Consider the following 15,714-nt stretch of genomic DNA (forward strand, 5'->3'; position numbering starts at 1 on the left):
CTATTAAAGTAATATGAAGCTCCACAGTTTGAAACAAGCCTTTATTGAATGATAGCCTGGGTTCTGAATTCCAATTTGATTAAAGTCTTATTTTTGGAGTCATGTGCTATGTTTCATTGATTGAATGTTGAATCTGCTGTTGTCATGGTAACTTTGTACAGTGAGACTGACTCCTGAAAATATGATTTTTCTTTGCTTGTTTTGATCTTTGATTTCTGTTTGGTCATCCATTTTCTTTCTTTCATTCCAGGATTCCATGAATGCCTTGGTTCTAGATTTGGACTTCCCAGCATTACGGAAAAACAAAAACATTGAAACATTTTTAAACAGATGTAAGTATGTTATCTCCTCATGGCTTTGCATTTGAGTCTTTTTGTGCTTGTTTAAGGCATGTGTAAATATTTCGCAAATTGTCCCTTCTTTGCCTTGGCCTTTAATTTCAAGTGTTGGATTGAAGTTACCTTTCAGTTCAGTCAGGCCTGCTCAGCCATGTGTGTTTAGAAGAGGTTCTGTTTCATCATCAAATAACGTTTTCTGCGGACCGAAGACTTTCCGAGAATAACTACCACCAGTACAGCCTGAATGGGACTCTTATTTGTGACATCACAAATGTTTGTTCCATGATTTGTAGTCTGACAGCCTACGATGTGTCATCTGATGAATTTGCAGACTATATTTAAAGTCATGAAAAATATACGCAAGATAAAGTAGTGACGGGAATGCTGGTTGATCTTGTCATCTGACATGTTTAGCATTTAAGACAGATAGTTGGCTAGCCAGAACAGAACAACATCAGACCAGTAATTTCTTGTTTTTCAGGATATTGTGAAAACTCATAACCACACATTGGTCAGACAAGAGCAACCCACGGCTGTCCTAATTGTCATTTATTGTTGTGTTAAATCTCTCACACTGTCATCAGATGGTCACCCCTGTATAAGTTTATGAGCTTGTTGCATGCTCTCTGTGCTCCGTGTAAAGATGTGCGTTATGGGATTGCAGGCATCGCTGCGTGTGCCACGGAGGCGCTGTTAAACGCCTCTGATTTACAGCTGTTAGCCCTGCCGTGTTTAGGGTAGAGGAGAGGGGGACATCTGTTAGAGCCGCGGTGCTTATTAATGCGGTCGCCTCGTGTTGATGCCGACGCGGCGGCGGTTACCTTTGTTTAAGTCTGCTACTGTGCGCGGCGTGCATGGTTTGTGTACTGTCTGCTGTCTGCCAGTGTCTGACCCTCTGCAGACTCCGTGCTGTGCTTGCTGTCAGCGTCTGACTCATGTGTTTCGGTTGTCAACGACAATTGATTCTCTTCTGTCGTTTTTCACCAGTGTCTCAGTCCTGTACCACTTTCATTCTCTTATATGGTTGCCTCTAGTGTCTGGCTCTTGAGGTGATTGTCCCTCATGTCTGATCAGTGTGTCCTGATAGTCTCCAGTGCCTGACTCGTGTGTTATAATAATATGATGTAATTTTCATCCTGTGTCGTTCTCTCTTCAGATGAGAAGGTGATGGGGCGCGTTCGAGAGCTACAGATGAGGTCAGAAGATTTTGACAAAGTCAAGGTGATCGGCAGGGGGGCCTTCGGCGAAGTTCAGCTGGTGAGAAAACTTCAACCCCTTGAAAGAATACATGCTTAGTCATTAAATTCCATCCAGTACCCTGTGAACACATGCAGGAGAAGACCCTGTTTGGGTGGGCGTGTGTGTGTGTTGGTGTGTTTCTGTCATTGTTCATCTGAGGTGTAAGTGTAAATCTCTGGATCTAAGTGCCATTGTCTCATACATGGTCTCATCTCTCCATTGTGAATTAGCAGTGTTAAATCAGTGCATTTGTGCTGATGTTCTGCGGGGCTGTTGATGTGGGGGTGATGACAGCATTAATGCCATGTTCCAAGCTGCTGGGAGACAGTGTAGTTTGTAGCTGCTAATGATGCTGGGTGTAAAGACCTAGTCTAGCATATGCATGACTATCTAGGAATTGGAAAGAGGGAGAGGGAGAGGGAGAGAGGGAGAGAGAGAGAGAGAGAGAGGTGTGTTAGTCTCAAGTAGTAGTTTCCAACATATGGCTGGATTGTGTGTTATTAGTCCATTTTCAGGGATTTGTGTACATTGTTTCAGTTTCAGGTGTTTGAGTTGGATGTGTGTTAGTTATAGGCTTTTGTGTGAGCTGTGTATGAGTTTCAGGCAGGGTTGTGGTAGCTTCTGCTGTCTCTGCGATGTGTGTATCAGCTGTATGTCCTCGGGACAGACTGAGAGCACATGAACAAGTGTTCTGTGTGATCCTGCGGCTCATTAAGATGACAGATGAGCGGCTGATAATGGCTGAGTGATGGTGGGGCAGGTTGAAGCAGGCCCAGGGAGACACACAGTGGGAAGGAACATGTCCGTGCTCTGCTTCTGTTTGATCTCTGTTTTTCTCTGCACCCGACACGTGTGTTACCTCACACTGTGTGTGTGTGTGTGTGTGTGTGTGTGTGTGTATGCATGCATATGTGTGTAAACTGTGACTGGGTGAGTGTGTGTTTGTGTTAGGTCTGACCAGGTGAGTGTGTGTGTGTGTTACCTCTGACCAGGTGAGTGTGTGTGTGGTTTCTCCTGACCAGGTGCGGCACAAAGCATCTCAGAAAGTTTACGCCCTGAAATTGCTGAGCAAATTTGAGATGATCAAGCGCTCCGACTCCGCCTTCTTTTGGGAGGAACGTGACATAATGGCCTTTGCCGACAGTCCCTGGGTCGTCCAGGTGAGTGAACACAACAACCCCTGCTTCACTGACCCACCTAGAATTCCATCCAGTGACTACAGGACTGGGTTTTTCCATCACAGGTAGGTCTACCACTACCTACCTGCTACTGTCCCCACACATCTACGTCATAAGCATCCTCAGACAGAGGTGCACCCATTCACACACATACATACACTTTGCCATACATACCTGAGCCCTGTAATCACTCATAAGAGAAGACTGCATGGACTGCATTGTTACAGAGCATGCATTGATTTTCTCATTGTTCTCATTTATGTTACTATGAACTCCATTGAAATGTTCCTCCTCATTGACTCTCCTAACCTGTCCCTCCCTTCTTCAGAATCCCTGTCACTCATGTGGGATCATGTAATGTTGTGCAGCTCTTCTTGTGTAACCCTGTAACTGCTGTGTGATTGTGAAACTGCTTGCACTGCGGTGTGTTGGGTAACCTCTTTTCCATGAAGAGCTGCATGGTGTTTACTAGTAAACATGCAGTTCTGTAACCCTCCTCAGCATAGCTTGTTGTAATGTACAGTTTTGTCTTCCCTTGCATTTCCTGTGGTTCCTTGTCTTGTGCAGCTGTTGTGTAGGTCCATGTATTTTGTTGTGTTGTGCTCTTGGGCTAAACTGCGCCTCTCCCCTGTGTGCCACCCAGCTGTGCTGTGCCTTCCAAGACGACCGCTACCTGTACATGGTGATGGAGTACATGCCGGGCGGAGACCTGGTCAACCTCACCAGCACCTACGACGTTCCCGAGAAGTGGGCCAAGTTCTACACGGCCGAGGTGGTCCTGGCCCTGGACGCCATCCACTCCATGGGCTTCATCCACCGGGACGTCAAGCCAGACAACATGCTGCTGGACCGACACGGGCACCTCAAGCTGGCGGACTTCGGCACCTGCATGAAGATGGACTCTGTGAGTTCTGGGCCTCTATCCGGCAGCTTGGTAACCCTGCGGGCAGATGGCAGAACAGCACCCAGTTACCCTCCTTTAAACACGCTGTAGGCAGCACCCTGACACACACTGACACGGACAGGCAGATGGGCTGTTCCATGAATGACACCACGGTGTGGCTCTCGGGGGAGCCAGTCATCAGAAAGAGTCACTTGCTCCCTGCAGTAACTTCTGTTACTAAAAGAATGCCTGTCTGTCAGCGAAGGGCAATGAAATTCAGCCATGTAGTACCACTCATGGACTCCCATTCACTGTGCCACCTGAGAAAGCAGAGCTAGGTATGGGGCCATGTCTGTGCAAAGACTGTAAAGACAGAGAAGGAGGAAGGACACTAAACTGTGTACCACAGCGGCAGTGTGGCATAGTGGTAAGGAAAGGGGTTTGTAACTGAAAGGTTGCTGGTTTGATTCCCTGCTGGGGCACTGCTGCTGTACCCTTGGGCAGGGTACCTAATCCAGAATTGCCTTAGTACACATCCAGCTATATAAATGGGTAATTTTTCCATTTTATCCATGTAAGTCGCCCTGTTTGAGAGCGTCTGCTAAATGACAATAATATAATAATATAACTGGTAGACAGACAAAGAGTAGGACCAGAGGCAGATTCTGTTTGTGAAGTGACAGTCAATCACTCTGCGGGGATCTGGGGGGCAGCAGTGTTCCTCACGGTGTCGTCTGCAGGTCGAGCTCGCTGTTAAAAGGGTGTCCGGCTCTCGCGCCGCTGTTTCGCGGCCCCTCCTTCGTCGTCCCGCAGGGAGACGGAGAGTTTCAATAAACACAGACTCCGGAGAGCGGAGAGGTTTTGGCAGAGGGAGATGGGCTTCTCCCGAGTCACACGCACACACCGCGCAGATAAACACGCTAACGCTCTGTCAGCGGTCTGCCGGCTCCTCTGCCGTCTGACGCCCACTCGGTTCAGACACGCAGAGCGAGTTCAGCACGCAGATTCATGTGGTAACATTTAGCTGATGGGATTTGAAGTTCATTATTGGCAGTTTTGGAGTACGTTTACACTAGCTGAGGATCTCCCATCAGCACTACCATGAAACGTTACATAATGTTTCGCCGGCTGAAATTCAGCTCTGATGTCTCTGAGAATGTGTATGGGCATTTCAAGTAGTTTCATGTCCATCTACTGCTGTGCAGGTGGAGAGCTGAGCTGTAGCACCACCTTGTGGGCAGAATGAGGGACTGCGTGAGTTATGTCACGTTTTGAGCCTTGCAAAGAAGGCTTTTCGTAACTCATGACACTGTAATTCACACCAGTGTCTCCAGGGAACAAAGCCCAGTAGGATGCCATGCGGGTGCTTGAAAATAGGAAATGGGTGGATTACTTTGTACGTGGGGTAAATATTCATATATTGAGACATTTGTTTTAATGTAGATCTGACATGAATTACACATACAGGATTGTTACCTAATGGAGGTGTTCCTGGGGGTACATTAACATAGCAGTCAGTGTGTTAGTCAGCAATATGGCCACACAGCTCAGCACAGAGAGAGGACTGCCCAAAATAAAGCTGACCTGACTGTGACCTCTCTCGGATCTGGCTGTGACCTGACCGTGACCTCTTTCTGACCAGGCTGTGGCCAGACTGTGACCTGTTTGTCTGTGGATTTTGAGTACTCAGGGTGCTGAGGCAGGGCACTGTGTGCACGGCCGCAGACATGCATGTTGGGGGTGAAACGGGTGAATATCATAATGGGTGGATGGATTGAATAGCATAAAATAGTAAATTCAGTGTTAGCTTCCTGTGGACATTGCACCTTGATTTCTGCTAGCCTAGCTATCCAGCACACTAAATCTCCATTTCCCATATAAATTTGTCCTCCTCCATTCTGTGCAGTTAAAACAAGTATGTGAACAAACATGCATACCCAAGGAAATCTGAAACAGATTTACTTAATGGTAGACAACAGCATTCAAGATTTAGTTAAATATGGTCCACTTTCGTCATCTGTGTTCACAGTACTAACTGTGAGAGTTGAAAGTCTGTCTGTCTGTCTGTCTGTCTTTTCACAGACGGGGATGGTCCGTTGTGATACAGCAGTGGGAACGCCAGACTACATCTCCCCTGAGGTTCTGAAGTCCCAGGGGGGTGACGGTTACTACGGGCGGGAGTGTGACTGGTGGTCCGTCGGGGTCTTCATCTTCGAGATGCTGGTCGGTGAGTGAACTCCCCTGTGTCTCAGCTCTCTGGTGAACCAGAACTGAGGTGTCTGTTCTGGGTCACAGCCCGACTGCCACCTTCTGGACCACCGCATCACACCCCTGAGTTTCATACTCTCTTCACCACTTCAGCCATTTGGGATTTTACCACGAGCTGGAAATTCTTTCTCTAGAAGGACCTGCAACAGCTTGTTTAATAAGTCTTTGATACCCTCTCAAATGCAGGATCTACTATTTATTCAGCCTTCAGAATTTTATTAGTGGTATGTAGTTAAGAGCTGCCGTGGAGTTGGGAGGTGGACCCTCTGACTGTCCAAGCCAGGAACCTGCAACTCACACCTGAAGAGAGGAGGATGGACTGTACATATCTGCTTTGTCACTCAGATTTCCCTGCATCTGTCTGAAAAGGCTTTCAGTGGGAGTTCTGCCTTCACAAAAAATCCATACTGAAGCATTCTGTCTCTCCATTTCTCTCCCTCCCCTCCCTCTCCCTCTCCCTCCTCTCAGGTGACACGCCCTTTTACGCAGACTCCCTAGTGGGAACGTACAGCAAGATCATGGATCACAAAAACTCCCTGAACTTCCCTGACGACGTGGAGATATCCAAGGATGCCAAGAATCTCATCTGTGCCTTCTTAACGGACCGGTGAGAACCAGGCCCGTTCGGTGACAGGCGTCTCTCTCACCAGCGTAGTGCTCGGGCAGCGTTCAGGCTGAGAGCATGCCGTATAAACACCTAAAACACATGCATGCCATTATGACAGAGGACAGCTTTCTGTTTAGTAACTGATAAACAGTGATGTTTACTGACTGAGCTGTTGTGGTCTCTGAATCTGACCACAGCTATTCCCGGTTGGCTGGTCAGTGCCAGCCTCAGTATGTTTGCCCCGACAGTGGAATGTTTCCAAGGCCAGTGTAGACGATGAGGGTCGATACTGAGGGTCCTAGACTGTTGTGTACTTTATGTGACAAGGACACCCTCTTAGTCATGGCACGAAGGTCTGATTCACTGCCCCATTCAGGATGAGTGTTATGTATCTGATGTCTGATTGGTTGAAATTAACTGTTGATTTATTGGCTGATTTGGGTGAGGTCATAATATTGCATTACATTACATTACATCATTAAGCAGACGCTCTTACCCAGAGAGACTTCCAAATAAGTGCATCACTTTGCTAAGAGCAGTTATTGAAGTATTACAAGAGGTCAGTAAGACTTACTGACGTAAGTGCTAAACTAGTGTTAAGTGCTAAACAAGTGTTTTTTTCATAGGAAATAGGGATAGGTAGAGATAGATAGGGAGGAAGGTGGACTAGTAGTGTCTGATGGTTGTTCTCAGCCCTGCCTCTAAGCATCAGCTCTAAGCGAACAAATTCGGTGACATTCACTGATGAACACACACACAACATGCACTCATGCACTCACTCACAACGCAGTCACACACTCGCACACTCCCTTGCTCGGTCATATACACACAGACATGCCTAATCACTTACTCACAGAGAAGCAGCTGAATACACACTCCCTCTCACATCCCATTCTAACTCAAAGGCATGCATAAACACTCATTCATTGATAAATAAATGCCTGCTCTCTTCATTGCTACTTGCTGACCAACGTGATCTTGGAGGCACAGAGATACAAGCGATGTTAACGTCTACCTGGATCTTGGGTTAACCATTAATGGTGGTCCAGCAGTCCTAACTGGTAACACATAACAATGTAATATGCAGCATACTCTCTAGGAAGGAAACCATCATTTCATACCAAGCTAAAATCAGAATCAGTCAATCCAAGGCATACAGGGATGCCCCAACAGAGGTCAGTGTTTCCTGCTAAAATTCACAAACCAAGGTGTAATTAAGTGGGCCTTCAGGTTATGAACAGGTAGGTCCTCCACCCCTCTTTACTGTAAGAGGCTGCCTTTAGTTCTTTTAGCATCCAATGACTTTTTCTCTTCTGGTTGGTTGACACTTCCCTACTTATTTGGGGATAATGTTTTAGTTTTTTAGAGGCAGTATTACTTTTCTTTATTATATGGCCTCAGCAAATTTCCTTCCCTGGCCAGTAAAATGTATCTTTATCTTGTATGCACTAGTTTGCTCTTGATAGACCATACTGAGGAGAGCCCACAGGCGAAAGTCACAGGTGGATGGAAAATAAAGGTTTCCTATGAGTCAGCAGCTCTCTTATTTTCTCCTTGTTGTGCCAGTGAGTCATGATGTTGGGCAGCTGAACAGGGATATTGGCCTGTTGAGAGGAACGTGAAAATGCTGATAATTAGCGATAGAGCTCATTTTCCGTCCCCTCCCTCACTTCCATTCTTCTGATGATCCTGCAGCACTATGCTGTTTACAGTGCCGTGCTGCGAGAGAAGTAAACTCTCACTATATTCGCAAAGAAAACGTGACTTGAATTATCGTTTAAATAATTATGTTTAAAGAAGTGAGCTCAGCTTTGCCTCTTTGTTAAATATTAACTAGATCCTTAATCCTTAGCATTTGAATTGGCTTGGTAGAGTACTGTATGTTTAACAAACATGCACAAAAGCTTGCCTCAGATTCCTTTGTTGGAAGGCCTTACTCTAGAGGATGTAAGGTTGTTTTTCAACTGAGCTTATGAGAAGTGCACATGCGCGCACACACACATGCGCGCACACACACATGCGCACACACACACACACACACACACACACACACACACACACGCGCACACACACACACACAGAGGTTACAGGTTATTGTGCAATGTGTCAGTGTTCCCTCTGGTTCATGCCCTGCCCTTTGGCCTCCATAGGCGCTCCAGCTCTCACTTCCTGCAGCTACATTCCGATTAGTCCCCTTTCAAAGCTCTGTGTTTTATAGTTCATCCCCCTCAGCGCTGGCCAGGGGAGGCAGGATACCAGGACACAGTGTGCGGCGCAGCTGAAATAGAAGCATTTCTGCGCTGTGATTTTGGTTACCAGATAAGCATTCACAGGCAAGGAAGAGCACATGAGTCATAATGTCACATCCAGCTGCCTGAGTTTAGGGAAGTCACTTTCTTCTCAGAGCCTGGCTCAAGGAGCTGTGGTCATCCCTCCGATGTGTGTGCTCAGTGTGTGCACCAATGTGTGAATCTGGGATAAATAGGTGGATATGTTATAAGGTGTTTGTGTGTGTGTAGGTGTGGGTGTGGGTGTTTGTTGGGGGGACATTACAGTAGAGATTGACGTGTGTGTGTGTGTGTGTGTGTGTGTGTATTTGGGGGGGGTAGTTAAAGTACCAGGAGATGTTTTTTCATGTGTATGTGTGGGTGTCTGTGAGGGGGGGGTGGGGGTTAGTGATTAAAGCAAAGATACATGTTTTTGTGTGTGTGTTTGAGAGAGAGGGAGGGAGAGAGAGAGAGATGGAAGGGTTAAAATAGAGAAAGATGTGTTTTCGTATGTGGGGAGGGGAGGCATAAAGCATAGATAGACATGTTTTTGTAAGGGTAGTGTGGAAAGCTGAGACAGACACTAAGCCTCAGATATGCAGAGCTGTTGGCTCATCCAGAGGGATGTGACTCGTCACCGGTGGTATTTAATGCTGCACTCTGGCAGCTGGGGCTGAACTGCAGTGTTTTTACTAAAGGCTCAGTCAGCTTCTCTGTGACACAAACCCAGGACCAATCACATTAACTGTGATGTGAATCAACCTCAACTTGATACAATCAGAGCCTCTGTACCTCACACACTCTTTGACCCACCAATTTCACTAAGACCAGGAACCCTTGAACCTCACTGAGGCTCAGAACCCAGAAACATTGTTGGTTTCCCACCACCCCCTTCTCCTTTTGAGTCCACAACCCAGAACACGGACTTGTCTTGGAAAGCTGACGTCAGCTTCAGGACTGTTATCTGAAACACTGATATCAGACTTGCCAGACTGCAGTCATTTTTTCTCTCACTATGGTGACCCCTGTCTCAGGTCCTTCCAGGCTAGATAGTGGGATGTCTGCCCTCCCTCATGGAGTCGTGCTGGTGATGACATGTGTGGGCAGACAGGGGGCGCCGCAGCGCCAGTACTATCTCACCGCCGCAACCCTGCTCATGACCTCCCTGCTCCTGGCAGGAAGTGCCTTTATAAATGGCTTCCCTGTGGCACAGAGAGGGAGAAGGGAGAATGTGACAGGAGGGAGGAAGGAGAGAGGTGCAAACGGGGGGGGGGGGGGGGGGGGGCCGAGAGAGAGGGGTAGGAGAGTAGAGGAAAACGAGAGAGGGAGGGGGGAGGCAGAGAGGAGGAAAGGGGGAGGAGGAAAAGGGGGAGGAGGACGTGAGAGGGTGGTAGCAGAGTATGGGCCGGGAGCACTTCTCCCACGTGGGAATCACTTCCTGTTTACATTAACTGCAGAGCACAGGGGATTTATCTAAAACACATGCCCTTTCTGCTGCTACACAGACCAGTCTTTCTCCTCTCTCTCGCGCTCTCTCTCTCTCTCTCTCTCTGTCTCTCTCTCATGCACACACTCAGACACATACATAGTCACGCACAAACACATTCACACATGCCCGACACACATAAGCTCTGGGACACGCGCGCGCACACACACACACACACACACACACACACACACACACACACACACACACACACACACACACACACACACACGGTGCTGCTAGACGAGGCTTCCTGCCACTGTGCACACTCTGGAGCAGCAGACACAGCCTCTCAGAGGGAGAGCTGCACTGGAGATCCCCTGCCTGCAGAGGTCAGCCCGTGAGCCCTGTGGCCGGGTGAGGCCCACCTGCGTGATATACACCGGGCCCCCCGCACCCCGCTCTGGCCCCTCTCCCTGATTTGTTGCCGTCCCCCCGGCTGGCGTCTTCCTTTCCCTCCCCTGCGTCAGCGCTCAGTGGAGCACACTTCTCCCCACACGTGGCAGCCCAAGCGGCGCCGCCCCTCCAGCTGTGATTCTGGGACGCAGGGGGGTGGGGGGCAGGCAGGCGCTCGGTAGCCCCAGTGGCGCTGCACTCTTGTTTTTCTCTGGGAGAGAGAGAGCTGGCGTGCGGCTCCAGCGCTCCGCTCCCGTTCTCAGGGCGTGTCTCCACGGCGACCGGGGCTGCTTCTCCGTCAGGGCCACACGTGCAGTCCTGTCTCGGTGGCAGGGGTGAGGTGCTAGCGTCGCTCTGTCCGCTGTGCGCTGAGGGAGCCGCAGGATGCAGGTGCTGGGCACTGATGTGTGAGGATGCAGGAGTTCGCTTCTCATTTACAGCCTCTGGCCTTTTAAAGGCAGTGGGATTTGCAGTTTGGAAGTTGTGGTCATTGTTGGTCAGTGATAGCAGTAAATTATAGGCTGTGGTCAGTAAGGGCAGTTGTCTGTAAGTGTTGGTCAGTGAGAGTGGCAGTTTGCACGTTTTGGACATTGTTGGTCAGATAGAGCAGTAGTTTGGAGATTGTGGTAAGTGGTCATCTTCAGGCTATGGTCAGTCTTGGTCAGAGAAAGCAGTACTTTGGAGGTTGTGGTCAGTGAAAGTGGCCATTTGGTGGCATTGGTCAATGCCAGTCAGTGAGGGCAGTCATCTGCAGGCACCGCTTGGTTTTTGTCAGTCAACTAGAGCAGTGGTCTGCAGGATCAGGTCAGCGGGGAGTAGGAGACTGTAGGGCCGATGCTGTTATGAGCAATTGGGCGGAGCAGACTCACCTGAGGAGTCTGTTTCCGGTTGGTCCCACATGACCGCTCTCTGACCTGCTGCCCCGTTGCCGTGTACAGGGAGGTGCGGCTGGGTCGCAACGGAGTGGAAGAGATCAAGAGGCACCCCTTCTTCAAGAACGACCAGTGGACCTTCGACACCATCCGAGAGAGTAAGTGACCTGCTCTACATTGTGCTTTGATACCGCTGCTCCACACTGTCAGTCAATGGTGCTGCTGCAGTAGATGAGTTAGTCAAATGAGCTGCTTTGCACTGATAGTGTACATGACTGCTGATCTACTTCTGTTAATCCCTTAATCTATATTACTGCAAAGACGGCAATATCTACTACACCGGCTCTCCATTCTTCTGCTGTCATTTAACCTTGTACACTCAGTAGCATCAGAACAGTTTGAGAGGAAGCCTGTGTTCTACAATTCTGCTCCATGTAGTGAACTACCTCACATGTGTCTGATTAAAACAAGGTCATAACTTCTCATTACAGTCCTGGCAATGAGCTCCAGTCAGATATGACTAAACCCCATCTTCCTCCTAGCGTTGTGTGCAGTTACTCAACCTCTGGTTATTCAGAGCGCTGAAGCTGGAGAGGAATACTGACTGTTCTCAGCCGACGCTGCTCTGTAAACAAGCCTTCCTGAAATATCGTCACCGCGCGTGTAACCCGATCATCTGCGGGAGCCAGCTCTGGGCCTCTGGTCGGGAATGTGGGAAGCGTTTTTGGGGGAGCGCTTTCGGGGAGGGCTTGAACGGCCCCTCGGAGGAGGCCGCCGCTTCAAAGCGGCTCTGATTGGGGCGAGCGGCGCTGGGGGGGGGGGGGGGGGGTGCTTGCGGACCGGCGTGTGGCCGGCGCAGCGCTAATGACAGGGGCGCCCCGGCCCTGGCAGGCGAGATTGAGGGGTTCAGTCTGTCTGATGGCGCTCCCGCTCCTGGAACAGCTGCCTGTCGTTAGCCTGCTCCAAAGGCAAGGACAAGCAGCCTCCCCTCAGAGCGTGCTGGGAAACGGCCTCCACATCTGTGTGTGCATGTCGCTCCACATCTGTCTGTGGTGAGCTGGCTCTCTCTCTCTCCCTCTCCCTCTCTCCCGCATCTGTGTTTCTTTATCTCTCTGTTTTTAACTCTCTTTCTTGCATTTCTCCTCCCTCACTCTACATCTCTCTGTTGCTTGCTTTAACTCTGTCCCCATCTGTCTCTTGCCCCCTTGCTGTCTGTCTCTGATTGGATGGTTGTTAACACATGCCACAGTCTCTTCTCTCTTACTGAGTCCCATCATCTCTTTACTCATTATTCTCATTAAATCATCGTTTCTTGGGTTGACCTGACATTATTATTTTCCTGATTTAATATTCACCGGTACACACAGCAACCTTTAGGTGGCTGCCCCCTCTCTGCCCATACACACGGGCCTTTGACACAGTTCTGCAGTAGGAAACGCATTTGGCTAAGAAGAGAAGGAAGAGAAGGAGGCGTCTGTTTAGGGCTGAGGGGGTTTAAGTGCAGCGTTTTAGCGGGGAGTAAAAAGGCCTGGTATGCGGAGGGCACAAAGTGGGCACTGTGGGAGAGCAGTGAGGCGTGGGCCTGGTTCTGGCTGCCTCCTTATTACTGTACCTACTGCACTGTGACTGGGCACACAGCGGGCACCACAGCAGAAACGCACAGCGGAGTGTACACAGACAGGTATGTATGCATACAGGTATAACTAACACCCAGCACACTCACATACAGAGGCATGCAGGCAGGCACACATAGTGTTGTAGAAGGCTAAAAACACATGGATCTGTACACACACACACACACACACACACACACACACACACACACATATGTATGCATTTGCCTAGTGCAGGGACATGTTGAAAGCTCGCAGATGAATGTACACACAGACACACGCATGCGCTCACCGGGTGACAGTGCACACGCACAGTGCATGATCTGTAACACAGCCTGCCAAACAGGAGCTTCAGCTGCTGTCACAGCAGCAGGGGAGCTTTTTCATCCCGTCTGCATGGGGCCGAACCCAGAAGAAGGGACACTTCTCAGACAGACTGACAGACTCTGTGTCAGTCTCTCTCGTGATGCTGCTGAGACAGACTGACTCTGTCAGTCTCTTTAGTGTCACTGTGGGCTTCAGAACAGGAGGCACATCCTCTCTGGCAGTGGTCAGTCTCCGTGATTCAGCATCACCGTGGCATTGTCATTTTGAATGTTTCCCAGCTGAAAGGAACAGCAGCAGTTCCATTAGCATAGTAACTACCCTGAAAGGAGCAGCAGCGGTTCCATTAGCGCGGTAACTACCCTGAAAGGAGCAGCAGCGGTTCCATTAGCGCGGTAACTACCCTGAAAGGAGCAGCAGCAGTTCCATTAGCATAGTAACTACCCTGAAAGGAGCAGCAGCGGTTCCATTAGCATAGTAACTACCCTGAAAGGAGCAGCAGCAGTTCCATTAGCGTGGTAACTACCCTGAAAGGAGCAGCAGCAGTTCCATTAGCGCGGTAACTACCCTGAAAGGCACAGCAGAGGTTCCATTTATGTGTGAAAGGAGCAGCAGTCATTGGTGTGGAATGGAAAGTGGTCATGATAAGCAATTCAGAAACTTACTGTCTCCATGTCCATCTCTCTCTCTCTCTCTCTCTCTCTCTCTCACTCTAGCGGATGCCCCTGTAGTACCAGATCTGAGCAGTGACATTGACACCAGTAATTTTGACGAGATCGAGGATGATAAGGGAGACGTGGAGACGTTTCCACCACCCAAGGCCTTCGTGGGAAACCAGCTGCCTTTTGTTGGCTTCACCTACTTCAAAGAGGACCAGTAAGTGTGTGTGTGTGTGTGTGTGTGTGTGTGTGTGTGTGTGTGTGTGTGTGTGTGTGTGTGTGTGTGTGTGTGTGTGTGTGTGTGTGTGCGCGCGCGCCTGTGTGTACGTGTGTTTTTACATATGTCTGTAGGTCAGGAGTGAAACTAAACCCCTGACAAGCCACTGGGTTGACTTAGAACTCTGTATTCTTGCCGTAAAAAATCTCCCTATTCTTGCGCGCTCTCTCTCTCTCTCTCTCTCTCTCTCTCTCTCTCTCTCTCTCATATCCATCTGTCTCTCCCTCCTGCAGGTTGCTAAGTGCCTCAAATCCCACGGTGGAGGAGAATGAGCATCAGACATCAATCAAAGGGGAGGTGAGTGTGACTACAACCCAGTTTTTGTATGTGTGTCTGTCTGTGTGTAAGGGATTACAGGCTTTGTAAACATATTGCGTTTAAACAGTTAATCCTGGAAAAAGTCCATAGCAACACTAAAAAGATGCAGAGAACTTTCCACTGGTTAGAGAAAACATGGCAATAATCTGATCACCCTGATGACTGTGCGCTTGTGATGGCCACTGAAGTGATTTTACGAGGCTAACCAAATTATCCTGTCTTTTGTCTCTTCCAGGACAGTGTAGCGGTAAGTTTTCCTTGCATCTCTGTCCCTGCCCTTTATATTTCACAGTGAAGAGCAAGAACCGGAAGCAGGAATGTCTAAGGACACAGATTCAGAATTTAGACCCTGCATTCCATAGAACTGTAGAAGTTAACAAGTCTGAACCTTGACAGAATAGTTTTGTGCCCCGATGCGAAAGGAGATTTATCCACTTTTAACAACCTTAGGCTAATGCATAATGTTCATATTAATTGATGGGGTTTTAAGGCCCTGTTTGTCTAACACTTTGGTAGGGTATATTTTGTGAGCTCTGGTTTGCTAGTAACCCGATTCAGATAATGTCATAAGATAGTGTATAATTCTGTTGAGTGCTAGACATCGAGGCAGGACCCTATTGAATGGGAAGTGAAGTGTAGTGGCCATGAGAAACAGTCATAGTTTAACCCCTTCTCTGCTGTCTCAGTCGGCTCAGCTGCAGAAGAAGCTGCACCAGCTGGAGGAGCAGCTCAGTAATGAGATGCAAGCCAAAGACGAGCTAGAGCACAAATACAGGTACGACCGTCCCCTGTACAGATACCGGCACAGTCCAGGAAGTGATTTTAATGCGCAGTATGTCCATGTTTTCATTCGTCCAACTTTGTGTGTTACAGAGCTGCCAGCAGCCGCCTCGAGAAGGTCTCCAAAGAGCTCGATGAGGAGGTGAGATGGCGTATCAGCACGCATTAAGTGTGCATGCATGTGTGTGCTTGAGAGAGAGAGAAAAAGT

At 48.8% G+C, this 15,714-nt stretch overlaps 1 protein-coding gene across 5 annotated transcripts in view; it reads left to right on the forward strand.

The window, feature by feature from the left end:
• Window positions 1-15,714, forward strand: part of rock2a (rho-associated, coiled-coil containing protein kinase 2a) — a 53,679-nt gene that overhangs the window by 23,111 nt on the left and 14,854 nt on the right. For all 5 annotated transcript variants that reach the window (XM_036541589.1, XM_036541590.1, XM_036541588.1 and 2 more), the window contains exons 2-13: window positions 251-332; window positions 1,495-1,595; window positions 2,600-2,737; window positions 3,399-3,659; window positions 5,721-5,865; window positions 6,375-6,513; window positions 11,601-11,692; window positions 14,188-14,347; window positions 14,641-14,704; window positions 14,961-14,972; window positions 15,412-15,500; window positions 15,599-15,647. In XM_036541589.1, coding sequence (XP_036397482.1) covers window positions 251-332; window positions 1,495-1,595; window positions 2,600-2,737; window positions 3,399-3,659; window positions 5,721-5,865; window positions 6,375-6,513; window positions 11,601-11,692; window positions 14,188-14,347; window positions 14,641-14,704; window positions 14,961-14,972; window positions 15,412-15,500; window positions 15,599-15,647 — 1,332 coding nt within the window. The remainder of the gene's footprint in view (window positions 1-250; window positions 333-1,494; window positions 1,596-2,599; window positions 2,738-3,398; window positions 3,660-5,720; window positions 5,866-6,374; window positions 6,514-11,600; window positions 11,693-14,187; window positions 14,348-14,640; window positions 14,705-14,960; window positions 14,973-15,411; window positions 15,501-15,598; window positions 15,648-15,714) is intronic.

The sequence above is a fragment of the Megalops cyprinoides genome, chromosome 12, assembly GCF_013368585.1.
Source record: "Megalops cyprinoides isolate fMegCyp1 chromosome 12, fMegCyp1.pri, whole genome shotgun sequence".
In the NCBI taxonomy this organism is placed as follows: Eukaryota; Metazoa; Chordata; class Actinopteri; order Elopiformes; family Megalopidae; genus Megalops; species Megalops cyprinoides.